The 27,954-nt window shown below is 31.7% G+C and overlaps 1 protein-coding gene across 1 annotated transcript in view; it reads left to right on the forward strand.

Annotated features, from left to right (window-relative positions):
• The window catches only part of LOC113397370 (proton-coupled amino acid transporter-like protein CG1139), a 43,008-nt gene extending 15,631 nt beyond the window's left edge, over positions 1-27,377 (forward strand). Inside the window, exons 4-9 of the mRNA XM_026635681.2 lie at positions 3,569-3,690; positions 7,319-7,403; positions 17,962-18,206; positions 19,423-19,635; positions 25,793-25,962; positions 27,056-27,377. Of these exons, the coding sequence (XP_026491466.2) occupies positions 3,569-3,690; positions 7,319-7,403; positions 17,962-18,206; positions 19,423-19,635; positions 25,793-25,962; positions 27,056-27,297 (1,077 nt within the window). The 3' untranslated portion in view covers positions 27,298-27,377. The remainder of the gene's footprint in view (positions 1-3,568; positions 3,691-7,318; positions 7,404-17,961; positions 18,207-19,422; positions 19,636-25,792; positions 25,963-27,055) is intronic.
• Positions 27,378-27,954: the final 577 nt, after the last annotated feature.

A 27,954-nucleotide genomic window follows, 5' to 3' on the forward strand; every position in this document is an offset into this window, starting at 1 on the left:
GTTAAACTTAACTGTAGATCAATTAAGTAGATTATTTTATATCTACACTTTGTCATAACTTATCAAAGTATTGAACTTTTTTAAATACAATAAATTACAATTTAATATATCTCAACACGAGTTTATCATTACACAATTTCTAACCATCTAAGTCTTAGAAGCTGAGTTACACTTCAAACTAAAATACAACAATGTATAATATTAATGGAATATTCGATGGAAACCATTATGAAATTATAATATTTAATACAAAAATTACGTGACTAAATTTCTGATTTATCAATCGTTCTTGGGATTTTTCTATTAATAAATCATAGAACACGTGGATGAGTTATTTTTAATCAGAAGTCCCTGAACTTTTCAAATCAGGCATGCACTGCGTAAAGTTTCTATTTTATATTGGAAAATATCACAATACCACTTGGTGGTAGGGCTTTGTTCAAGCCCGTCTGGGTAGGTACCACCCACTCATTGGATATTCTGACGTCAAGCAGCAATACTTGGAATTGTCATTTTCCGGTTTGAAGAATGAGGTAGCCAGTGTAACTACAGGCACAAGGGATATAACATCTTAGTTCCCAAGGTTGGTGGCGCATTGGCGAAGTTAATATTTCCAACAGCGCCAATGTCTATGGGTCGTCGTGACCACTTAACATCAGCCGTCAGACTAACGGTCCATATATTCTCCTGCTCTGAAAAGAGTACTTTTACTTTTATTACAGATAATAATATCATAATTATTATGAAATACTTCTACGGATAGTAGTTGAAATTAAAATAAATACAAAAGTGTAGATAACAAATTTACACGTATAATAAGAAACAGAAATTGTGACAGAGTTTACGAGCACCGTTGTAAATGTTATCAGTACAAATACAATAAATTGCGGGGTCTTCGCTGTTGACTTATACTAAAAGGGTTTTTTTATTTCATTCGTCCAAAGAAAATAAATATAGGATGTCGTAATTTGGCGTACTTCCGAAAAGTCCGTACCATTACCCATAGGTAGTGCTTCGATTCATCTGATTTTTGCTAAATATATTGAAGACCCAGCTTCAAGTAAATAGGAACGTCAAATAATTAACAATATTTAATATAGTTCACAATATTTATTTTTCCAGTTTTTGTTACAATCATCCATTATCTTCCGCTTTTCAACCCAGATTAACAATTCCCAAGTCAAATTCAAAAATATTCTTCTTCTATTTTTATTATAAAAGTGTCAAACCAAAAAGTATTCATCACATTTATATAATTCTGTGATTGAATATAACTCAATAGCTAAAAGCTATACAACCTTAATGATTATTTATAAATATTTTATATAAAATAATTTATAGGCTTACAATATGTATTTCTAGGAGCTGATAACGAATTATTTATGAGCAAAATATCCGCATTTTTTTTTATTTTCAAGCTGACATGCCCTCTAGCCAACAAATAAATTTGTTAGAATGTGCTTTTTTACTATTGAACATTTTAATTAAAAATATTTATAAAAAGTTGCGAAGTAAGATGTTAGGGCGGAAATATTTCTTAAATCAATTCTAGTCGTGGATTGTTTTATGTTATATAATATATAAAATTTCAGTGATTAAAAATTTATATCTTTACTCATATAATATATGGGATGGTAACTGTCAAACCGCTAAACCGATTTAGATGAAATTTAGCGTGGAGATAGTTTGAGTCCCGGGGAAGGACATAAGCAAACATATTTTAAGTCACCCCTCGAGAGGGTGAAATCTGGACTGACAGTTTGTGTATTTTTTAGGTAGAGTTTTATAAAATTTGCGCGGGTAAAGCCGCAGGTTCAACTAATTAAAAAATAAACAAGTATGTTGAAAATGTTCAAAAGTGTATTAAATAGGCAGATGGGTGGAGTAGGATTCAACCAGCCTTAAAAAAGTTAGTTTGGGTAGCCGACTATGTCCCAGCCAAAAGGAGAGTTATAATTTCATTGGCATTATAATCTTTCAAACAATCCTCATTTTCTATGTTTTTTTGTTCTTTATTTAAAATAGGTAGTCAAATAGTGGTCGCTATTGCTCTTATACAATGGGACCGTAAGTAATAGTTACCATTCCTTACATAGTCATTGCACTCCAACTTTTAAAACGAAGACGTCACGTCTTTTGTGCCTTTAGTTTCATTAGCTCACTCACCGTTTAAACGGAACCAAACAATTTATAACCCACCGGACTGGCTTGCACCGAAACCTACCACCAAGTGAGTAGATCCCTAGACGAAGTAGAACGACTTATATACGATATCTCTAACTACAGTAATTTTGACTGACTATGCTATCTCAGTTTTTCTTTTCTTTCGAATGGACAGTTGCTGTTGGCCAGAGTGGCCTCCACAGCGTCACCGGGCGTGCGGGCGAGCCGCGGAAGACTCTGCCGGAACTATCTCAGTGAACATTTTGTTCAATATTATATACACTTTGTGTGTTTGTTTTAACTTTTATGTTGACGGTCAAGGAAGTTTTGAAAGAAAACTCGTACTAATACATGTCAAGAATAATATAGAAACTCCTCCAAAATATATTACAAGTATTCTGCATGCATTAGCAGTCAGTAAATTTCCCATTGCTGGGCCAAGGCCTCCTCTCCCTTTGAGGAGAAGATTTGGAGCATATTCCACCACGCTGCTCCAATGCGGGTTGGTGGAATACACGTGTGGCAGAATTTCGTTGAATTTAGACACATGTAGATTTCCTCACGATGTTTTCCTTCCTTGTTAAGATGCACGCGTTCTAATCACTGGGCCACCTCGGCTTATATATTACAAATAATTATAACGAAATAGTGTTCAGTTTTAGATCAGCGAGAGCCTTCTACGAATTGGGTCTTTTCGGATAATTATTACGTTACAATTTTATTGATCTGATGATGATGAATTTCTTCGAAAGTATTACTTAATTATTAAACTTTAAAAGAAAATACAATGAAACGTATTGTTATTACGTTACAATTTTATTTATCTGATGATAATGAATTTCTTCGAAAGTATTACTTAATTATTGTATTATGATTATAACCAATATACAAATAACAATTTCAATTATGTTTATCCTAATGAAACCCAAAATTATAAATAGCAAAAATATCATCGTATATTATATTTTTAGCATTTTTGTTACTTACGTGATTTGATTTATTACTAAATGAAGACCAAATATTCTGTACGGACTTATTTAGAATACACAGAATTTATAATAAAATCTTTTTCTATACAAATCGTCTTTAGAGTAAAAGACTCACTGCTGGGCAAACGAAATTCTTGAGGGCTTTGAGCATTACACCAATTTACATGTGGCAGATTTACTTCAACATACAATGCAATGAATTACAATATCCCATTAAGATTCACGTGTTCTAGCTAGCATCTAGGCTCTCACTCGTCTGCAGTAGTTGAGCATAATATTATACGTGTAGCATTACAATGTACGTAACGACTATTATATTTTCATTTACATAAATCTTATGTCACTGTTTATGATTAAAATAATGTCATAAAGTAAAATTTCCTCGCCTTCTTTAACAACAATTTGTATGGTTTCAGGTACAAACATCAAGAGACATTTGCAAGGAATGTCGTAGGGGTTACCTGAGCTACACTGACACGTGTGTTGAAGTATTCAAACAGGGACCGAAAAAATTGAGGTCATACTCGGAATTTGTGAGGTGCTTTTAATTGTATAAATCTATTTTATATTATATTTATTTACCACTATGAAACTATCTTGTTGGTCGAGTGGCTAGTTTATAAAGTTGTAGAATACAATTCTCGGTTGAAATCGAAAACATCTGAGTCAGGTCAATAAAAAATTTTCAACTTTTTCTGTCAATCTTTGCTTTAGTTCAAAAAATAACTCCGTTTCAGGCCTCGGTCTCGAGTCGAATTAGGGTTGCGTCAAGATTTTCATACCCAGTATATATTGATATCTCTTGCACGGTTAGTTTATACTTGAGATAGTTCGCAGTTGCCATTCATTGAGGAGTACTTCAATATACATATGAAATTTCCAGTGCATAAATCATGCAACTCTTAAAGGTAGAGCGTGAACTAACATGTTCAAATTATTTGAACAATTAAACTAGCTCAGTTAATACTGTGATAAATTTAAGTTCTTGATATACTTAAGAACTTAAATATATCAAGAACTTAAATTTATCACAAATTATTATAACAAGATTTTGCATATTCTTTAACATACAGATAAATGGAATGTTTACATTTAATTTTCTTCGTAGAGGTTTTCGCAGTCGAATATTTAATATATATATATAAAATAAATTCATGATCTATATAAATAATATCGTCATGTTTTTGTTGACTACAACAAAATATGTCTGATATGAAAAAAGTATCATGTCAAGATTTGTTTAAAGTTTAGTGATTCATTGAAAGTGATAAGGAATAAAACTGTATTAAAATACAAATCTTTATAAGGTCGTTAAGTAAAATTAAAAATGTTTCTCTTGATGATATTTTATTTTTAAGCCTTAGTTCTCGTATTATTATCTAACAATTAAATAATAGATAGCCACCATAACAGACCATACCTCATTCCAATATCAATAGCATCTCATAAAAGGCCTTGCGAAACCTAATCAAGCTTTCTTAACGCAATCCGACCGAAATCCGAATCGATCGGAGGATATCAAACATCAACAAAAACCAATTTTTTTAGCAATTTTTATCGAGTAAAATATATTGAACTACTTCATCAACAACATAATTACCGTTAAATACTAGCATGCTATTAAATACCACCGACAATTAAAAAATAGCAATTCACACACGTAACACTTTAGTTATTGTAAATTGCATTTTATTACAAAAACTTGTTATTAAAATATGCAGTAACTATTTTATTCATGATTAAAATAACGAATGCAACTTATTGTATTTAAAACAAAGTGTTTTTAATTAAAACTGTAAACAATTTATGAAATAACACAATAAGAACTGGATATACCTTGAATAAATATTGTAGCAATATTAAATTAATTTAATAGATATTTTTATTTAATGTAGATTAGGCAAATAAAGTCTATGATGACGATTATAAACTAAACTAATATACTTTTAAATATTTTAAACTCTCATAAAGCGTGTACAACTGATATGACATCATGTCGCTGAAATTTGACTCTTGTCGAAGAAGTTTCAATAAAGACTAGCGGGTCGCACGCGAAACTTCGCGTTCATGCAACAGATTTTTACAAATTTCGAAACCTGTGACACGTTTGTTTTGATTTAATTTCATTGTAAACTGACGACGTCTATTCGCACGTTTTACGTTCGTTTTTGTTTTTTATGCAGCCATAGCGCCGCTCTCTACCCGACCAGTAACTTTTAAAATGAATCCTTTATTAAATCGTAACAATTTAATAAATTTCAATAAAGAATCCTCTTTAATTTTCTACACATTTAAGACTGGAGCTCTTCAATATGAGACCATAACCGATTTTTTATGTGCAACTATCGTCCCATATTCACTGGGACGAAAATCGGCTTACGCTATAAATATATAAGATGTAATCTTTATGTAGATCTGGTATCATTTCCTGTTCAAATTACCATTTAAATATCATCATAAAAAAGAGTTCTTAATGACAATTGTTTGTCTCTCTCTTCCGGTAGAAGCAACTCTTTTAATACGAAATTGATATGATATCAATTAATGATTTTTAATAAATCTACGCTATAAGTAGTTAAATGGAAGATATATTATCTTATGTCCAAAAGTCGTCTTGTACTGCTTAATATAACGGAGCTATAAACAAATCTCATAATTGGTATTTTTCCATATAAAATTAGTAGGTCGTCTATCCAATGGGCCATCGCACACAGACATTGGGGCCATAAGAAATATTAACATTTCCTCAAAAATCATTGCGCTACTAATGGGTGCTAAGATGTTATGTTCCTTGTACCTGTGGTTGTACTGGCTCACTCACCCTTCAAACCGGAAAAACCATACTAAATGATACTATTTGGCGGGAGAATATCTGATGAATGGGTGGTACCTACAAAGATGGACTTGCACAAAGTCTTATCACCAAATATATACCAAGTAATCTACGGCTAAGGCAAGCTACATGAATTTATATGCACTTTTCTTGGCTGATTATTTACCCATTGTAAATAATCATATTTATCATATTATTAATAATCGTATATAACATTATTGTATTAGTCGTTTTTGAGATAACGTCAACTACTCGTAGTAGAAGTTTTCACTTTTGTTATGCACTTTAAGTACAAGTACCTTCATAGAATAATCGTCTTACGATATAACTAAAATATACATCATTTTAATAAATTAAAAATGAATGAAATCGAAGATTGATGAATAATAAAATACGTATTATTTATTAATAATATAATTATTTTATTTTTATAGACAATTATTATTATCTACTAAGTGGTAGAGTCATTATTGTTGTGTTTCAGTTTGAAGGTTGAGTGAGCCAGTTTAACAGGCACAAGGAACATAACATTTTAGTTCCCAAAGTTGGTGGCGCATTGACGGTGTAAGGTATGTTTAATATTTCTCGCAGCGCTATTGTCTATGGCCGGTGGTGACCACTTACTATCAGGTGGGCCATTTGCTCGTCCGCCAGCCTATTACATAAAAAATATATATTTAGTAATAATAATAATCGTCTTAATAATAATATATTAATATATATTCAAATTAACCTGATTTAGTTCTTTAGCTTTATTACAACTTCGCGTATATTATTTGCAACAATTAAAAAGCAAAATTCTTCGGTTTCGAGTATCAAATTCTGTGGTCTGACTCAGATCCGTTAAATTAAACTATATATATATATAAAATTTCTGCGTTTACTAAATAAATTTCTCCTCGAGGTCGTCTGATAGACGCCTTAATGGATGGATGGATAATCACAAAGAGCCTTCATTTTTTATTCTAAGGCTTCACAGCTGTAACATATTTTATCCCCACCGACATCTATGCTAATATTATAAATGCGAAAGTAACTCTATCTGTCTGTCTATTGGTGAAATTTTATATAAAGCAAGTTTGAACTCCAAGGCATAGGCGAATACAATGTATTTTTGCGTAACACCCGACGACCAAAGGATAATTACGACTAGTATGTTTTATGTAGATTGATTTATTCATATTCATAAGGTGTAGATTCTAAATGAAACAATAGGATTCAATATTAAAACGACTATGATTTTTATCCTACTCTACTTTTTGAATGTTCCCACTGTTGGCAATAAGGTAGAAATATTTAAGCCATGTTAAATATTGAGCTTACCTGTTTACAGGCACTTCGTTGATTACGCAATGGCAGGAGTGTGCCTCGGAGGTACGAGCGTGTACGTGATTTTCATTGCCTCTTCTTTGAAAAACGTGAGTAAACCTTTCCTGAAATTACAATTAAATGTCAAAATATTTACTGATACAAGCTGACAGTTTATTTTTATTGCTGTTCATCGGGTTGAATGACGACTGAGTCAGAAATATCACCGGAACAAAGGACATAACTTCGGAGTAAACACAAGGTTCACCTTAAAACGAAAGGAAAGACTTACTTAAACTTGATGGAATCTAAAATATATATAAAATCAAATGAGCGGGTAAAAAAGATACGAAGTAAAATGGCGTCACAGTTCACCTTACATACGTAAAAACAAAATAATCTTGCTATGGGAGACTAAATTGCTTTATTGAGTTATGTTATGATATATATAGAATATTTATTAATAAATATCTGTGTTATTGATAAATATAATAATTTCTTGTTGAACTCTAAATTTGTAGCAGAATTCATGGTCAGTATTTTCTGAAAATTTGAACTGACTATAACTACTTAGCTTATTAAATCCGCTAAATTTTTATATCATATCTCTGTGATTGAAAGTGACTACATATCAAACTCAATTTTTCTGTTTCAAAACTCTTTTAAAATTGTAGAGCATAAAAAATAACTTGACCGATAATAATACCTATGAATCGTTTAGAATACGTGTATCTTATAGTCTACACACATGTACGTTAAATCGAAAATAAAAAATAATGAAAGAATACAAAAAATAAATATATTTTTGGAACATTTACTGTTTTCAAGATCACTTAATCGGACTACAATTCCAAAATAGTCCACGCGAAACGGCAATCAGCGAAGCGATATATTCACTCTCTCTGTAGCCTCGGCCGGTACTAATCACTAATATTAGGGTATTAACTTGCATAGAGCAAGAAACAAATCATATCACTCAAAAATCAAAATCAAAATATACTTTATTCAAGTAGGCTTTTGAATCTTCATTTAACAAACTATATTAAGTGAATCTATCACCGGTTCGGAATGTATATTCTACCGAGAAGAACCGGCAAGAAACTCAGTAGTTACTCTTTTTCAACATCAAAAAATACAGTCATGCTAGTTAAATATAATTATATATCCTGCCTGGAAGTCATCAAGCATTAACTCCACGCTTTTTTATCATCTGTATAATCTTGTAACTAATCTGTATTTATAAAATAACACATCCTGCCTGACTATTTAAGCGTTTCTGGATATTCTAACTCTAAAGGGGTGCAATAAGAGTTGAAAGTGTCCATGGAAGTTAGTCATTAGATACGTATTTAAGCGTTTCTGGATATCCTACCCCTAAGGGGGTGAATAAGGGTTGAAAATTTGTATGGGAGTCCGATATTTTTTAAGTTAGAAAAAAGGAACTTTCATTTTGGAATACTGATTAAAAATGAGTAGATACGTATTTAAGCGTTTCTGGATATTCTACCCTAAGGGGTGAAATACACACCAATCATATAAAATCTTAAATTAACGTAATATTTTAAGTTAAATATATTCAATTACTACACGAGCAAAGCCGCGGGCAACAGCTAGTACTATTATATAAATTGAAACATTGTTTTAATTTATAACAATATAAACCTAGTATTGCATAAAATTATTATATTTATCAAATTACGAGTATTGTTTTGTATTCGTAATATCGTTTTGTTTTATTTGAACTTAAATTAACTGGTGGAAACTGTATAATAACATTTATAATAACTTTAATAATATTAATAAAATTAATAAGCAAAATAAATACAAGCTAATAACAAAAAAAAATTGTTTCAATGAAAACAATCGTATCTTTTGAGTGTATTAAATAATCCTATAATGAGATTAGGAAAATCTCATAAAAGTTGTCTAATAAGATTAATTTTAAAGATAAGTATTAAATTCAAGGTCAAAGTTAAATGTATCTTTTCTGATGTTATTTCTTCTCTCTTTCACATCACATATTTGTCACGTGTTAATACATATAATAATTTTTTAACGTCATTCAAAAAGTTTTATACATCAAAAAGTGCAGTAAAGACTCTGATAAAGTTTTCGGTACAGTTTCAAGGCAAAAGGGTAAATATGAGATAACTCAGACGGTTGTACACAGCAAACAATTATTTTATTAACAGAATTGATGTTTATGAAACTTATTTTGATATTCACAAAGGATGTCTATGTCGCTAATAGTAAATAATCTTTCGTCAAAATAAAATCAAATATATAGAAAAAATATAAATATATATTCTGTAAAAAAGATTCAAACAATACACGAAGATTAGCCTCAAAACGAGATAAGCGCCACTGAATTTTCACGTACTTGAATCATGTCAATAATATTTATTTCTTGTTTGACAGTGCTGGTAAGCATTGTAAGAAAATATCTGTATGAAATTCTGCCACATAGCTAACGAGTTTTGGTCACTCGAACAGCGTGGTGAAAATACGTCTCAACTTCTCCCCTTAAAAGGAGGGGAGACTTTTATCAAGCAGTGAAATATTTTATATGACAAACCGATATTATTTAGAAAAATATTGTTTCTGCAAACTCTACCCGGCCAAGTTCAAACACTTGATGTTCATGAAAAATCAATGACTATCGTATATGAGTAGATATAAAAAAGTTTAACAAACAACGACGACATCAATCAATTATTCATATTCCGAAAGGTTGGATGTAAACGCGAAGGTAAAGTAGGGAAAAGCCATTATAGGTGCTCAGTGTCTAGTTTATTCTATATGGAAAGTTAATATTGTGTAAAATATTCACAAACTTGACGGCATTTTCGTTGGAACACATTGCTGACGACCGAAAAGTTGAAATTTGGTATATATATTTATTTTAGTTCCGCAATCTTGAACCGAAATTGCCCAGTAAATATAAGGAGCGTACAATTTGAACCGCAGCGTGTCAGCTTACACGGCGTATAAACGATAAGTATTCTCGTTCTTAATTAAACGAGAAAATATCGTCCTGCGAAAACAAGCACAATTCTAAATACATTTCCAAATCATAGTGAATATATTTGTTAAAAGACAAGATTGAGATTAGCAGTGTGACATTTATGTAGGTAGGTTAGGAGCGACTATATTGAAGATATTAATCTAGGTTTATATTAGTATATAAAAGGTACAGCATATAAATATACAGCAGATATATATATCTGTAATAGTACAATTAGGTTTCAGTGAAGATATTAGACTATTCCCTGAAGAACGAGAAATCGCACGAGCATAACGCCGCGTTAGTATAGTTCGACTTCGGGCTTCTCAAATAAGAGCAATGGAAGGCATTCCGTGAAACCGCTCGAATCTGCCTCTGTCTGACATGCCTCGAGCTGCCTCTCTGACAAAGTGAAATTGCCATTATTGACTTAGCCACCCGAGCCATGCATTCATTCATTGCTTCCTGGCGAAATACCAGAATCACGACAATTTCTAGCGAAAATTCAAAAATTACTTCATTTGCAAACATTATCAAAGAACGCAGATGTTGAAGAGATTAATTTTTCTTTTCAATAAAAGTTTTAAGAAAAAAACATGCTTAAATTTAGTTCCGAATATAGTTGGAAAAGTTTTGTTACATCTCTGTAATTGTCTCTAAAGTAAACTGATATTATAAAAATATATTTATTATAATTATGTATCAGTAATACAGTTTAGCTCGAAATGTTTAGGCACTTTCAGAAAAAACAAAAAATAACTACCTGAACAACTTACACAAACCAGAGGAAGACAGATCCACGAAACCACGAAACTTAAATTATTGAGAAGGCTAAATCACCTTCTGATAACTTTACACGAAGAAATTTTATCAAAACGGCTGTTTCTCTGATTCAACCATACCTTCCTCAACGAATGTCTATCGCAAACATTCCACAGAATATCAAAACTCGTATCCGACATATAATACCTGCTATAACAACTGCGACATCAAACTCAACAACCCCACCAATGTCGCAAAAAAATAATAAAAGTGTTCTTTTGCATAAAATGCATCATAGCAATTCGTGGAGAATACATGAAACACGTTTGCTCAAGTTGTTATAACTAAATTAGATGAAAGGAGATACTGAACAATGTGGAACTAAGATTTTACGCCAAAAAATATATTTTAATTTCGTTAAATATCTTAGTAGATTTTTTGTTTTCTATAATTATTGATCTCTCATTGTTATTTACCCTAAAAAGGTACATCATACTAGTATGAGAAAATATAGAAGGCGTTGTTTAAAATAATCACAACACAGAAAATTTAACAATTATATCTTATCTTGTCCTATAGATGTAGTGAATAACGTTCATAATAGCTTTTTGTATAAGAAAAAAATAATAAATATTTGTATTTCATTCAATATTGTCTTTATATATTAACATATTTCCATAAAATTAATTATCATCCATTTTTATTATTCGTTAAAAAAAAGAACATAAGATATTATACTGAGTCCAGTGCACCCGGTAGCAAGTATGTGTGTTACATTAAGACGCGAGTCCTTAAGTAAAGTTAACATACATTGGTCAAGCTCCGTTGGTGCACATGTCAAATGATGACTGCAAAGACGTGATCACATTAGGTAAGTGCAGTTGGAGTTCACGAACGCTGATTTACGGCTCCAACAATAGATGAATTTGTAATACTAATTTTTGGTGGTAATTTAGAAACATGTAATATTTTGCTTAAGCGTATGTATGAATACACTGTTCATATCACGCTCCAATAGCCAATCACTAATAAGCTATTGAACTTAATAATTTATTATCTACTAATTTAATTACGTTTATAAAATTCTAAATAAATTTAAGATAAAAGTTAACAAGACATTTTTTACTGTTAGGCGTGCGTTGCCCAGTCTAGTGTGTAAGATATAAATATTATGATAAAGATGCTTGAAAGTTTAAAATAAATATATGAAACGATACTACTATATGACATAATATCTTACAATATATTCGCTCGATGTCTGCAAACAGATGTCATGAATCGCATTTACTTGAAACGAACGTGACCAAGGTTAATATTGTTTACATAGACAGTATGAATTTTGAGTATAATAAACACATGTAATTTATTTGTACGTTTCAAGTCATTTCATTATCTAAGTACTAAGTTTTCGCATGCGGCTTCGTTTGCGTGACAAAGAGGGGAATGTCAGGTGTTATTAGTATAGTCGTTTTAAACGTCAGCACAAACATTTCAAATTCAAATTTGAAAACTTTAAGATATTTCACCTGCACAGAAAATGCTTACGCTAAATACCCATTAATCTCTAATTCTGTCAGTTAAGGTAAGCTTGAAAGGGTGTCCAGAGTAAGTTTTGTAAAATTGATTCGTTACTGATCAACTGTTTCGACATTAACTAAATGAAAATTTGTTTACGATGCTTTTCGTAAACAAATTTTCATATATAGCGAATATTTTTAAACAAATTCTATTTCTAAGAAGGTAATTTAACATTTCAGTGTAATGAAGCATTCGTTTCACATGACTGGTTATTTATTTAATCGTTTAGAAACTGACTGTAAAAGATAATCTTTTCAAATTATGATAATCATTATAAATAGAATAAAATATGCAACTAATATACGCAATAACCTAACAACATAACATAAAAATAACCGAATCCATCCAATTAAACTATTAATAAATTATATAAATAAAATTAAACTATTAATAAAATATATAACTATTGATAAAGTCTTGTCTCAGCAGATTTTTAAATTAAACCTTATTATACAAGTTTTGAGATTTTTGAGCCGAGATGACCTAGTAGTTAAAACGCGTGCATCTTAACCGATGCTTTCGGGTTCAAACCCAGGCAAGCATCACTGAATTTTCGTGTGCTTAATTTGTGTTTATAAATGAATTATACTCGTGCTCGGCGGTGAAGGAAAACATCGTGAGGAAACCTACATGTGTCTAATTTCAACGAAATTCTGCCACATGTGTATTCCACCAACGCATTGGAGGAGCGTGGTTGAATATGCTCCAAAGCTTCTCCTCAAAGGGAGAGGAGGCCTTAGCCCAGCAGTAGGAAATTTACAGACTGCTAATGTTATAAAATTTTTGAAATTCACTAATAAAGAATTATACATGGCAACATGCAATTAACGACAAAAATCGATACTATTTCATACTTACAAATATCGAACGACATAAATGGGACGCCATCTATAACTGTCACTTGCAAAATTTTATATAACAATAACACGTTTTTTATTATTATACAATTAAATACACTCGATTGATGAACGTTTCATTCAAAGGACGATCGATGACTTGCAAAAGTTTGTACGGTAAACGCGTAAAATATCTAATCTATACGCTCGCGTGACAACAACATTTTTAAACAAAACAAAACATTGAAATCATTAGAAAAAAATTGAATTTCGAATTTCGAAACTTGGTAAGCCTTAAAAGAGTCCCTCTTTTAAGGCTTACCAAGTTCTTCTACATTGACAGGATCATAAATTTACGATTGATGATGACTATTTTGTAAATGAGATTAGTGCTAATTAGGAATAAGAAGATTAAAAATCTATTAGTACCAAATAGGTCACGTTTTGTGGAATACCAACTATCGCCGGTAGAAATAAGTCAGTTCGGTAGAGGCCTTTACATTTATTAAAAAAAATACATGCAAATCATATTTTGATATGAAAACATACCTCTATGTACTATTAAAGCGGTGCCGTTTTATTGGAACCGCAACAACAAAATCAAAATCGAAATATACTTTATTCAAGTAAGCTTTTACAAGCACTTTTGAATCATAATCATAATCATTTAACAAACTATATTAAGTAAAGCTACCACCGGTTCGGAATGTAGATTCTACCGAGAAGAACTGGCAAGAAACTCAGTAGTTACTCTTTTTCAATAGCTAAAAATACAGTCATGTTAGTTAAATACAAATATATATGTATGTAATATATCCTGCCTGGATGTCAAGAACACATTCACAAATCGAATCCAGAGTCATTCAAATCATAAGGTAGTACTTTTCAAGCTGTACATTATATAACAAAATATCAGGAAATGTATTGCGTCGTGTTTCCAGAAATTAATTGAATTGAGTAACTTTTATTGAATTTTCTGAAGTAACCTCAGAAACCTGGAAAGAATACTCAACCGCTTCGAAATGAATTATCGGTATAATTAATTGATGGAATATTTTCATAACTGTTTCTCGCTCATAAAATATTATTTAAATTACCTAATAAAATACATTTGAACGTGTAATGGCCGAGATGGCTCAGTGGTTAGAACGCCTGCTTCTTAACCGATGATTGCGGGTTCAAACCGAGGCAAGCATTACTGAATTTTCATGTGCATAATTAGTGTTTATAATTCAGCTCGTGCTCGGCGGTGAAGGAATACATCGTGAGGAAAACTGCATGTGTCTAATTTCAACGAAATTCTGCTATATGTGTATGCTCCAATATATGAATAAGCTCCAAACTTTCTCCTCAAAGAGAGAGGAGGCCTTAGCCCAACAGTGGGAAATTTAAAGGCTGTTAATGTTGAACGTGTAAATATTACCCATAAATAATTAAATTAAACTAACGACATATTTCGGTAAAAATCATTAATAACATCATATATTATATTGCTCAGTATATAGCAGTAATTTTTAACAACAGTCTGGACACGAGTTAATTTCCGAAATTGTTAAAACTTAAAATGTAGACTGGAAACAGAAGCGATCCCAATGATTACAGGCCTACTTCTATAATCGTAAGCTGCAAATATGAAACTGCTGACAATTGTATCCATCGTGGCCATTCTCAACGGCGAGTAGCCGCAAGAAATATTACGGTGTACTGAGTAATAAGACTCTGTGCAAGCCAGACGGGTAGGTACCACACACTCATCATATATTCTACCGCCAAATAGCAATACTATGTATTGTTGTGTTTCGGTTTGAATGTTGAGTGAGCCAGTGTAACTACACGGCACATAACGTCGTATTTCTCAAAGTTAGTAGTGCATTGGAGAAGCAAATAATGGTTAGAATTTTATGCAGCGCCAATGTCTATGGGCTGTGATAAATGCAGAGCTAACGTCTTTACCTGCGTGTATTCACTCTGCTTATTTCGAAACTCTAAATTCCAGGCTTCTATTAAAAATATCTCAAGAAAGGCAAAAAAATATTTTCCTTAGCTTGTGCTATAAACCTACGATAATCTGTGATTTAATTTCAACGTTCAAATCGTCTTGAACACGTCTAGTCTTTAATACGTTGACCCACGAAAAATATTTTACTAAGCCTTTTAGCTTGATATTGATGAAAATTTTGTACAACATGGATATACTTACTATGAATATGATATTTTTCTTTGAAAATAGATTTTGAATTTATATTGATAGCTATCAGATAGTTAATAATAATCTACAAAATAGGGATCCTTGACCAATATTTTTATCCGTTACTGCCAATCTACTAAACATAATCTTGTTAACAATAGTGTTGACTTCAAACGAGACTCCGATGTACTCAATGGAAACGCTGATGGGTGTTCTTTTTTTTATGGTATAGGTTGACGAACGATCATATGAGCCACCTGATGGTAAGTGGCATCTACCGCCCATAGACAATAGCTCTGTAAGAAATATTAACCATTCCTTACATCGCCAATGCGTCACTAACCTTAGGAACTAAGATGTTATATCCCTTGTGCCTGTAGTTACACTGGATCACTCATCCTTCAAACCGGAACACAACAATACTGAGTAGTGTTGTTTGGCGGTAGAATATCTGATGAGTGGGTGGTACCAAACCACCACCAGCTCCACCTACTAACCATCGTAGCTTCATTTCATTAGGTGTTGTTCTGTCTTGCTTCGTCTTTTGCGATTCCTCGTCTTAATTAATTAACAGTAAATACTAACCATTGTAAATCTGATGATTTAAAAGAGTTTGCATTCCGAAACGCTGGTAAGTTGAAATTTTGACGATTCAAAAATGCTTTATTGTAAAGTTTACTTGAGTTAAGTACACATGAATCGAACGGAATTTGACTCAACGCCAAATCCTAGTGTACCTGTAATCGAAACTGTTTACTACGGTTATATAAACAACAATATCCTAGCTGACTAACTGAATCAATGCTCTACCTTAACTGTATTGCGTAGGTACTCGAGAATTGGATGTAAAGGTGAACTTAAAGGATTTTAGAAAATTTTGATCTCGAAGGAGTGCGCCGGAACCACTCGAATTTCAACTTAAAATTAGGTAGTAAGACCAGCTGAAAGCATATTTTTATAAGCGCGCCTAGATGCTAATGTTTATTTTTATCGAATTGGCGAAAACATGTTTACATATAATTATATAGTAAAAATACAATTTACTAATATATAAATTAAAAATATATAAATTTCTGCTAGCAAAGCCTGTACGTAATTATAATTAATCACCATGTGACATCTACCGTCTCATATTGTACCGCCAAAGCAGTACTTATTACTGTACTGACTGCACACCTTGGGAATGAAATGATCGCCTCCAGGCTGTTTCAAATAACTAAAATATAATAATTATTGTACATGCAAAATGAAAAAAAAAAAAAAAATATCCCGCTGAGTTTCTTTCGCCGGTTCTTCTCAGGTCCGAGGTGCTAAATTCCGAACCGGTGGTAGATTTTTGACAATCAATAAGCAAGTGTAAACACTTCTATATTGAATAAAGATTTTTGATTTGATTTGATTTGATTTTGTATTCTAGTTTGAAAACAGAATGAGCCAGGGTAACATGTACATGCACAAACTACGTCCATAGCTTTCAAGGTAAGAAGTGGATAATATGTCTATGGGAAGTTCTGACCACTTCTCTGTGATGACTTGTTCATCATTCTGCTTACCTATAAGTTACATGTGCTGGTCCAATCTTGCAAATATACTTTAAAGAGGTTCCACGAAACCAAATTGAAATGTCACGATTTTTGTCAGTACAAATTATTATTTTTTTACACACATACACACACATCCATGTTTTTATTCGCAGCGCTCATTTATATAAAACGCGAATTTAATTTTTGTTTAAAGTACTCATGTATGCAATGTTACTTTTAATTTTCCATTAGAGGATGGCCTAATTATCCTTAATACGGGTAATGTAAGTAGCAAACTCACACGTAAATAGACTACTTAGCTAATAATATTTTATTACAGGCATACTTATTTTGTGCCCTTTTATATATACAAACTTTTTTTGTAATTCTTGCGCCAATTAATTGTTGTTATTTTGATATTATGGAGTAAATTTAAGAACTATCTGACAATTCGTTTTTAAACTGACTAGAAACTGTGAGGTATAATTCCTGGAGGATGGAGCTATAGGCACCATTTTGGTGTTCTTAGCTTTATAATGTGATATAATAATTATTATTTTTTTACTTAATTCTTAAATCTTGCAATTCTAATAGCTTTATCATCAGATGTAGAAGATCGGTCAAAAGCTATCTCCAATCACTATTACGATATCCTCCAAACTAAATCTGCTAAATTTGGTTATTTCCACGAATCCTGACATTACACCTAATTATATTATTACTGATAAAAGCGTGTTATTTAGTCCATTTTTAGTATAAATAACTTTTTGTTTTCAGATTTTCGACTACTTCTTCCCAGATCAAAGTTATCCGGTCGAAGTATACTGCGCCATCTTACTTGTACCTCTGATTTTGTTTACACAAGTGAGACATCTGAAATTTCTCGTTCCATTCTCAATATTGGCCAACTTTTGTCTCCTCGTGACATTCGCTATCACATGTTATTATACTTTCAATAATATCCCAAGCCTGTCGCATGTAAACCTAGCTGCAAATGTAGTGGAGTGGCCTTTGTTTTTAAGGTAAGGATTTATTTATTTAAGGTCAATTTGAACCCGCAATCATCGGCAAAGATCACATGCTCTAACCACTGGGCTATCTTGACACTCAAGTACGTTACGTTACGGGTCAATATACGGAGTTAAAATAATTATAAAGCATTTTGCGTTCATTAAAATTCCAAGAACATCGTTCAAATTATCGAGATCATAATTATTTGCACTTCCCTTTAAAATATAACAATGAACAAGAACTATTTAAAAGTAATTATTTCAGTACTTGTTTTGATTTTATTCAATAAGAGAAATAATTATATATAAATAACTTTGTTTGAAAATCCTAAAAGTAACCGAAATCAAAAATGAGTCAGAATCAGTTTTTACGAGATTGTCTGCGTGCATTTAGTTATTAAATTTCATCGAGCTCGTTAGTGACAAAGCCTTGTCTAAATTCTACGTGTAAACTAACACACCACCGAGCAGCGTGATGGAATAAAATTAAAAACTGCTTTTTAAAGGGGGAACTTTGTCCAACAGTGGTACGTTTATGGGTATAATTAAGCCAGATCCACGCCCCCCTGATGTGCCACGCAAGTCATTGCGTTATTAACATCATGCAAAAAAGTCCTAAGTAACAGTCCAAGTTGTTTAATATACTCGTTTTATTTGCCTCATATTTATTCTTGAACACGACGGATAGCATCGCGGATAGTAAGTTAAACAACGAAAAAGGTTCGAACCGTAATCCTTCGTTCGACATTATTTTTAATATTTTTTTCGATGTTTTATCTATTTAATATTAATAAGCACCATAATATATGGCAAATAAGTATATTATGTATTTTTTTTGAATGGAGATTTTTTTATACTCCTTAGTTGTAACTCGTCGTCTGAGGGCGCAGCAACTTATCAATTTCTATATCGTTCAACTGAAAGTCATGGCACTTAAAAGGACCACGTTTGCCGTGTTTTCTGGTTTAATATATTATAGGTACTCGTAGCTCAAACATGGCGTTCGAATCTTGTAATCACAAGGCGCACATTAAGCTTTGGATCGATATACAGGAATCATTTTATTCTGATTAATGAATAGCCTTCTAAAGAATAGATTATATGGATATTACCATATCAAAGATCAACGTTTCACTATGTTCATCCTCGGGAAATAATCACGTATACTAAAATTATTTTTTTACGGTTTTTCCAAATCGCTTATATTTAACGAATTATATATTTTCAGCACAGCCATATTTGCAATGGAAGGCATAAATGTGGTGATGCCTGTTGAAAATGAAATGGCTAATCCTGGCCATTTTCTGGGTTGCCCTGGCGTCCTCAATATAACAATGTGCCTTGTAGGATCCCTCTACGCTGTGGTCGGGCTGTTTGGGTATATGAAATACGGAAACGATGTCCTCGGAAGCGTTACCTTGAACCTGCCAGAAAATGAAGTGTGAGTATGTATTGTTTTTATACTATTACTTATTCAATATATGAAGTATATAAAACATCAAGTCTCACAAGAACTATTCGTATTATATAACTGTTTCCTTAGAATTTCTTAATTTCAAATATAAATAATATTATTTTGGATGTATGGACGTAAGCATATTAGTATTATGAAAATATATTTCTCACTAACTAGACGATACTAAATATTGCTGTTTATCGGAAGAATGCTTGATGAGTCGGACCCAGACAGTCTTTTTTCAGTTCATCGAATTTTTGTAATTACAGAATTCCTGCTAATTTTATTTTTAAACGTATTATACAAATTCATTAATTCCATTAATATCTGAAGGATTTTATATAGAAAAAAAAACGTACATATGGCATAATATGATTTGATTTCATTATACGATGTTTTAGAAATATTTCAACCTTTGCTTCGGTGCCTCAAACGCATTCTTAATTGGATTCCTTGTGATCTCAAACTCAGCTATCAACGTTTGCATCGAATCATTTATATTGAATATGGACAAAGCATTTTCAATTAAGCTACGAAGTGCTGGTAAATACCGACATAAAAGTGTAAGAGAATCAGACTGACTCTGTGTCAATTATTTCACCTTCTTTGAATTTTCATTATTTTACGTCGCCGATTCTTGGAGCTCCTATAATTAAAACATTACGTAATGGTAACAGATACTCTCAGGTTTGTTCCTTTCTTGTAATTAGTTAATTTTGTAGAATTATTAAATTGAATTGGCGATGTTAACAATTACAATTTAAAACTAACAGATCAACATGGTATCTGTATTTGTATTTCAAATATTTAGGGACACAGCATCTCAGTTCCCAAGGCTAGTGGCGTATTGGCGATGTAAGAAATGAATAAAACTTCTTACGGAGCCAATGAGTGTACAGTTGCTTACCATCAAGTGACACGTTCGCTCGTCCGCCGACCTATGCTATAAAAAGTCAGCAGACAAAATATACTGCTAACAAAACATTCAATGTTTATTTTATAAAGATAGTAATAGCAAGCGGGCGATACCACGATTTTGCTATGTATTTTTGCTTGTATTTTTGTTACGTACATTTTATTATAATATTCATTATTATTCTTACTGGTATACCGATTTTACCTTTTCAAGAGCTGAGCAAGCCCTTCGGCTCACTTTTGTTTTATTAATCTATCCTACCGCCGAATATCAAGCTTGTATAATACAATTAATTTAATACATTCTTGTTTGAAAGGTGAGTGAGCCAGTATAACCAACGGCACAATAAGCAAGGAAGATCTGCTGATATTCAGTAAAAATATAAAATGTATAAAAGTAGAAAAAAAGGGACCATTGCATCTCAGATCCAATTTATCGTGGGTTCCTAATGTACACTGTCAGTGTAAATGTCTCCTTTATCTGACTATCTTTCTGATATGGATGTAAAAAAAAATGCAGAATTAAAAATAAATTAGTACCTATATTATATTACGTTATTTGTCTTATTTAACTACTAATTCAATATAAAATTAATTATTTTTACTAAGTTCTCTGACATAGACCCCAATCACACATATCCTTCTGGCGTACTGTAAATTATAATACTTACTTCACTGTATACGTAATTATTATTACAGAAATCTTAGAAAATATATTCCATTCATACAAAGCATTCTGACGTGCTGGAAGTTTATACAATATAGACAATGAGAATTAGACATAAACGATTTCACAATATTTTTATGATTTGACTATCTTTCTTTTATAACAAAGGTGGACGAGCAAATGGGCCAACTGATGGTAAGTACTCACTACCGCCCAAAAACATTGGCGCTGTAAGAAATTTTAATTTCTTACATTGCCAATACGCGATTAATCTTGGGAAATAATTTGTTATGTCCCTTGTGACCGATATTACACTGGCTCAGTCACCTTTCAAACAGGAACACAACAGGAGTGAGTTGAACCTACCCAGACGGGTATGCACAAAGCCTTACCACCAAAAAACACTTTGCAATAGTATTGTGGTTCCTATAATAAGTATTAATCATTAAAACAATACCTAACGCCTGAATAGGTCATCTGATGGAGAATGGTCACCACCGCGTTGAAGCTATAAAAATTTACAAATATTTTAATTTATCTACTTTATAAATATTTACACGAATGAATGACCTACAACGCACAACCTAAACAGTTTACAATTTTATACGATAATCTATCGGTGTTAAGTCTTATAGGACGTAAATGAACACTAAGATTTTATTAGAATTCACTCTCTCTAAACATTCTTAAAAATTAATTACCTAAGGGAATGAAACTTAGATTGAAAGATCGCCATTATTTAAAATGAATTATATGGAAATCATTATTTAGGGATTTGTTAAAGCGTCTCTGGAAATAAGTCTCCTAAAAGGGTCAAATTGGGGATGAATGTTTGTATAGGAGTTCGCCTTTCTTCGATGTTTGCAAAATGAAAATCGGTTTTTAGCCTTTTATTTATAACAGCGGTATAGCGTTTTGGTAATTTACCATTTAAAAAGTTGAAATTGCGAATAAATACTTTGATTTCTAAGATGTTAGAAATATATAAATCAGTGTTGCTTCCATTTAAAGTTAATTATATTAATTAAGCGTTTTAAAGAAATCAATAAATATAAGAGCTCGTTAAGGATAAATATTTGTATGTATGTTCGTCATTTATCAAATTTAAAACGTGAAATAAGTTAGTTTGGCAGTTTCCGTACATAACAAAATATGCAACTGCACTGCAAACTCCAACTTTTGGTGTTGCAAACCAATGCATCCAAGTAAAAACAGGAATCAAAGATTAACAATTTCTTAAAGGTACAAGATAAAAAGTAAAAGAACATACTGTAAAAAGTCCTACCTAACTTCAACACTCCATTACTATTATGCACAGAAATACTATTTAAGCAGAAATTAACAAAACAAATGTAAAATAGACAAAACCAACAGATATATTCGGTATATTGAATATGAAGCTCGAATTTGGTGCTAAACTTCTGTTAGAACCACTCAAAAAGAACAACAACGAAAGTTTTCGAAAACTTGAAATCTCCCGAGCGCAGTTAGTACAAAAATTAACCTTTAACAAACAGATAAACTTTAAGTTCGAATCCACTTTGGAAGAGACGGCGTATTCACCCTAAAGGTATACAGTTTACAACAAAGTTTAACTTAGGGATAAAGTTTATTTCTGAGTCTGTTCAATGCTTTCAATGAAGAGAAGTAGTCACAAATTATACCTAAAACCTACCTAATATTTTTTTTAGCTTTTAGTTCATCTACATAATTATCTTTCTTTTCATTAAAACCGTGTAACTAAAACTTATCTTTTGCCAATTTTATTTCAATTAGTGTCAATAAAACTTTATATGATTTATAACAAACCGTATAGGTTTCATTCTATGTTCCTTAAATTAATGATCAAGTAAAACGTTAATGATTACAACTGCGGTAACCGAGTTGGACTTTTTATTAGACCAATTTAATCCTTTATTAGACAAAGTAATGTAACTCGAGATTTTACATCTGTTTTATCGCGTTTCTACCTTTCAGTTACTTTCGAGAGTCTGTCAAGGATTCTGTAATGATAATAAAATAAAAGATATGACGACGATTATTAATTTTGCGTAGGTTATGGATTTGACTCAACACGAAGACTGATATATATAAATATTTCTGCCATACCAATTTTGTTACAGTCTACGTAAATTCGTGCGAGAATTTTAATACTGAACCAATTAAAATAGTTACCTACATATTTTCACTTTTTAAATAAATACTAGCAACAGTTGAATAAAACGATTTCGTACTGCTGAAATTCTTACTGAGTTCCCCTTTCGATTTCGGTGCGGTAATTGTTAGTCAAGTCAAACTATTTTATACATAAAGATGGTTAATAATTTTCTTATATGTAGCTACTTAATAAAGAACTCATTTGCCATTTTTTTATTACTTTGAGCATGAGAAAATTTATACATGCGGCATGTAATGGATGTGGTCACGATATTGTCTCTTTTAGTGAAATCAAAATTTCGGGATGAAAAACGACTACGCAATTGCTGTCACATTCGGTTGTATATTTCGACCGGTACATCGCAATTAAAAAATATTTCTAACCACACACTCAACTGAACTGATTTACTGATAAACACGTTCTTTCAACCTTATTGAATGAAACCACAACCAATTCGGAATCTTAATGAGCCACTGGACGTAGAGGATGTATCATTAATTATTATACCAAAGATTAATTAGGGTCATTGAGCTTTAAAATATAAACTCGTTTTACCACATCTAAGGCACATTGTTATCATTGAACAAACATATTATTAGTTCTCTTGTCTCTCATTGTTCTTTTATCATCATCATTACATAGTATAAAACAAAGTCGTTTGCCGCTGTCTGTCCCTATGTATGCTTAGATCTTTAAAATTACACAATGGTTTTTGATGCGGTCTTTTAACAGATAGTTTGATTCAAGAGGAAGGTTTATCTTTATAATACATGCACAATATAGGAGAAAAACACTTATAATTTTAGAGGTTTCTAAAGTGATGTCGTAAATAAACACATTTTTTGCGCTTACATTGCAAACGCTGGCTGAACCCTACGACATAGATCAAAATAATGTATGTATAACAGATGTAAGCCTTCAAAAGGTCTTCAAAAAAGTCCGCAAAGGTATATGTTTATCTCTAAGGAATAACCCACAATAACCATTTTTTATCCTTTACTTTTTACGAGAAATAATGGCTTATTTTCGAAACGATTTTAAGCAATACATTATTAATTCTTATCCAATTAAGTACCTTGATTACATTTTGCATTTAATATAGATCGAAATGGCTCTTACAGCATGTAATTTAAATTAATATTTTCGAAGATATTACAGATTAAAAACGCAGGGACATAACGGTTTCTATTGTCTAATAACTGAGAAACTGTGAACATTCTGTAGCATATTTAGTATCAGCATTGCACCCGTGCGAAGCCAGGGCGGGTTGCTAGTTTTAATATAAATGAAAAAGCAACCAATTATTTTTACACGTAAAGACGTTGGCACATTTTTATAGTCATATAAGATTCCTGTTGCATTCTACTGTACATAAGAGTGTCGGATTATAGAGTGCACCTGAGTTTACACTCGCTTTTGCAACTGCGAGTACGATATCCCCCGGAAAGATAGCATGATGTACTTGTAGAAAAAATTACAAACTATTATACTATACAATATATTTTTTCTTTATTATATCCCATATTTAGATCTACTTGGAGTTCTTGTCAGTATCTAAGCCAAAATTATCCAGTGGACGGGTAACGCAGACCAAAGAAATTAAACATCGATGTTGACATCCGATTCAGATGCCGTCTTATCTTTGTTTAACTTTACATTGTACGGTTTGTGAAAAAGAGATGAAGCGAATGTGATATGCGTAAAGTTAAAGGGAGACAGGACGAATGCGTTTAATGTTATCGTACTTTGAATTGACATTCAAAGCTTTTTTAGATGTAGTGAAAACGGTTACCCATCTACATCAAATCGATGACATCCGATATTCTAATTCTAATCTTATTTTCGTTGTATCGATATATCGAACACATGCCTCATATATAAGAAGTGTTTAAATTTTCATACAGTGCCAATGTCCACGGGCAGTGGTGAACACTTACTATCAGATGGCCCATTTCCTCATCCACCCGCCTTTGCCATAAAAAGGCGTCCAGTTGTAGTAGTCTAATATATAAATGTATATAATATTGTAGTATGCTACATTTTTAATATGCAATAGATATATTTTTGCGTGTTTGATGTCCAACTGTACATTAAGGAAATTCGTGTATGTATGTATTATTATTTGGCACCGAGATGGCCCAGTGGTTAGAGCGAGTGCTCATAACCGATGATTGCGGATTTAAACCCAAGCAAGCGCCACTGAATTAATATGTGTTCATATTAATTCCACCTATATCTAAGCGAGCTAGAATAAGCTCCACATCTTCTCCCCAAATAGAAAGGAAGCCTTAGCCTAATAGTGGGACATTTACCTATATATTTAATTTAATGATTACAATATTAACTCTTATCTAGTACAAAATCAAAAATTTGTGTTTTTTTTATGATGTTCTATTTCGCAGGTTAGCCTTAACAGCGAAGATTCTAGTGGCGATAGCTGTTTTCTTCACATACTTTCTACAAATGTACGCGCCAATGGACATATTGTGGATGAGACTAAAAGGAAAAATAAGTCAGAGGTTTCAAAATCACGGGCAAATTTTGATGAGGTCTTTGAGTGTTATTCTAACTGGTGAGTTAATTCTAAATCAATCAAACAGGTCTTATCTATATGAAGTTCAGTCCAAACAAACGAGTTCCAAACAGTCGTTATTTGAATTGTTGTGTTCTAAACGTGAGTTCTGACACATAGGAAATAACTATATTTCCACAATTGAACAATACTTCCACATTGGACAATAGTATCAATAACAGGTGACCGATTTGCTCGCCTTTCTCCCTGTTTCCAAAAATAGAAATAATAATAAATCGTTTATATAAAATCATATTCATGATACTATTTTTAATGGGAGAGAAAATTCTCCTCAGCATTGCTATATAAAGTATGTTAACTTTATGATTAGGAAACGCCACTCCTCTTTCATTATAGATTATAATAAATTAAGCGCTTTAATATCTAGTTTAAGTCAAAAGAAGAAATTTATTTTTTTATGAAATACATTTCAGAAATGATTACGTTTTAAATTTTATGTGTAATGTAGTTGAAAGTCGACAAATTTGCTTTTACTAATAGACAAATTATGGAGGAAACGACTTTGGCAAAGCCTAAGGAATATTTTTTCATATTTTTATAAAGCTTATAGTTTGCGAGAAAAACTGATAAAAGTAACATAATAAAAAATGCATAATATGAAAATTTACACACATTCATAGAAATGAATGAACCGGTAATAAATAAACGTGTCACGTAGCCGTCAAAATGACTAGTCCCAAAAATAAATTTAGTCTAAATAATGTAACAACTAGCCCCTCATACATTATTCAGGTAGGGCAGTTTCAACAACTGTTACCAAAAAAAGATTTACATATCCGTTTTTCTCTCACTTAACTTATTTTTGTTTTAAAAGATTTGTTCTTACCTTTCAAATGAATGAATTCATTTTTATAATGATGTAAGGACACTGTAAATATTTGTTTGACCTTTTTTAATAAAAAATTGTGTTGTTGAAACTATAATATAAAAAAAATCCGAGACAATACACACTCACGAAACAGAAGAGAATAATAGGGATTGGAAAGCGAATCCATCCCCCCCCCCTCTCATACCTAATCACAGAAAATATTCGAATATAATGTAACTTCAAGAAATATTTCTTTATTTTCAGTTATATTAGCAGTTGCTGTGCCAGATCTAGAGATACTTATTGGATTAGTGGGCGCCATTTTTTTCTCAACACTTGGCCTACTAATTCCTATTATTGTGCAAACTGTTCATAAATGGAATAGGGGTTTAGGAAAGTATTCCTATATACTATTTAAAAATATGATATTAATTGTATTTTACATCATTGTTTTGATATCTGGATGTTATTCGTCGATCACGGCAATTATTAGTCGGTTTTCATAATATAAGTAATTTCTTTGGCCTCAAGTTTGTTTAAAAGCGTGAAAAAGTAGTCCAGCTGGAATTTATTCATTTATAGCCAATATTTTGAAGTTAGGTAATAGTTGAGTGTACACATATATAGCCTATTCCAGTAGAAGTAGGAATGAAGATAAACATACCTTAAATTTACATATTTCATGCGATTTGCTAATATCTCTATAACTAAGAGTTTATGATTAATTTTTATCTTTGTTTATAATACAACACTATTATACTTAACTACTTATATCCACTATAATTTTACTTCCAAAATTCCGATAACATTTTCGTCGACGTTCAAAACGCCATTTTTACGCATATCCATAGTGAATATCATAGATTAATCATGATCGCGTCAATTTGCTGTCAAATGTTGTTTATTTGGCTTTTTACATGTTATGGTCGGAATAGAGTATAAATGAGTATACGACATATTTTATAATATTAGTTATTGAAAATTATTGTGATAAATGATCCATCGAATTATGCATGATTGTTAAATTTATACAAATGATTCGACAATCTGTCCAATATTATCATGTTATAGACCTTATAAAGCAATCAAGAATTATGCGACAGCGAAATATATTGGTTGCTTACCTTACGTAATCACATAGTTAGGTTTCGTAATCAAATAGA

This window comes from Vanessa tameamea, chromosome 3 (genome assembly GCF_037043105.1).
Source record: "Vanessa tameamea isolate UH-Manoa-2023 chromosome 3, ilVanTame1 primary haplotype, whole genome shotgun sequence".
Taxonomy (NCBI): domain Eukaryota; kingdom Metazoa; phylum Arthropoda; class Insecta; order Lepidoptera; family Nymphalidae; genus Vanessa; species Vanessa tameamea.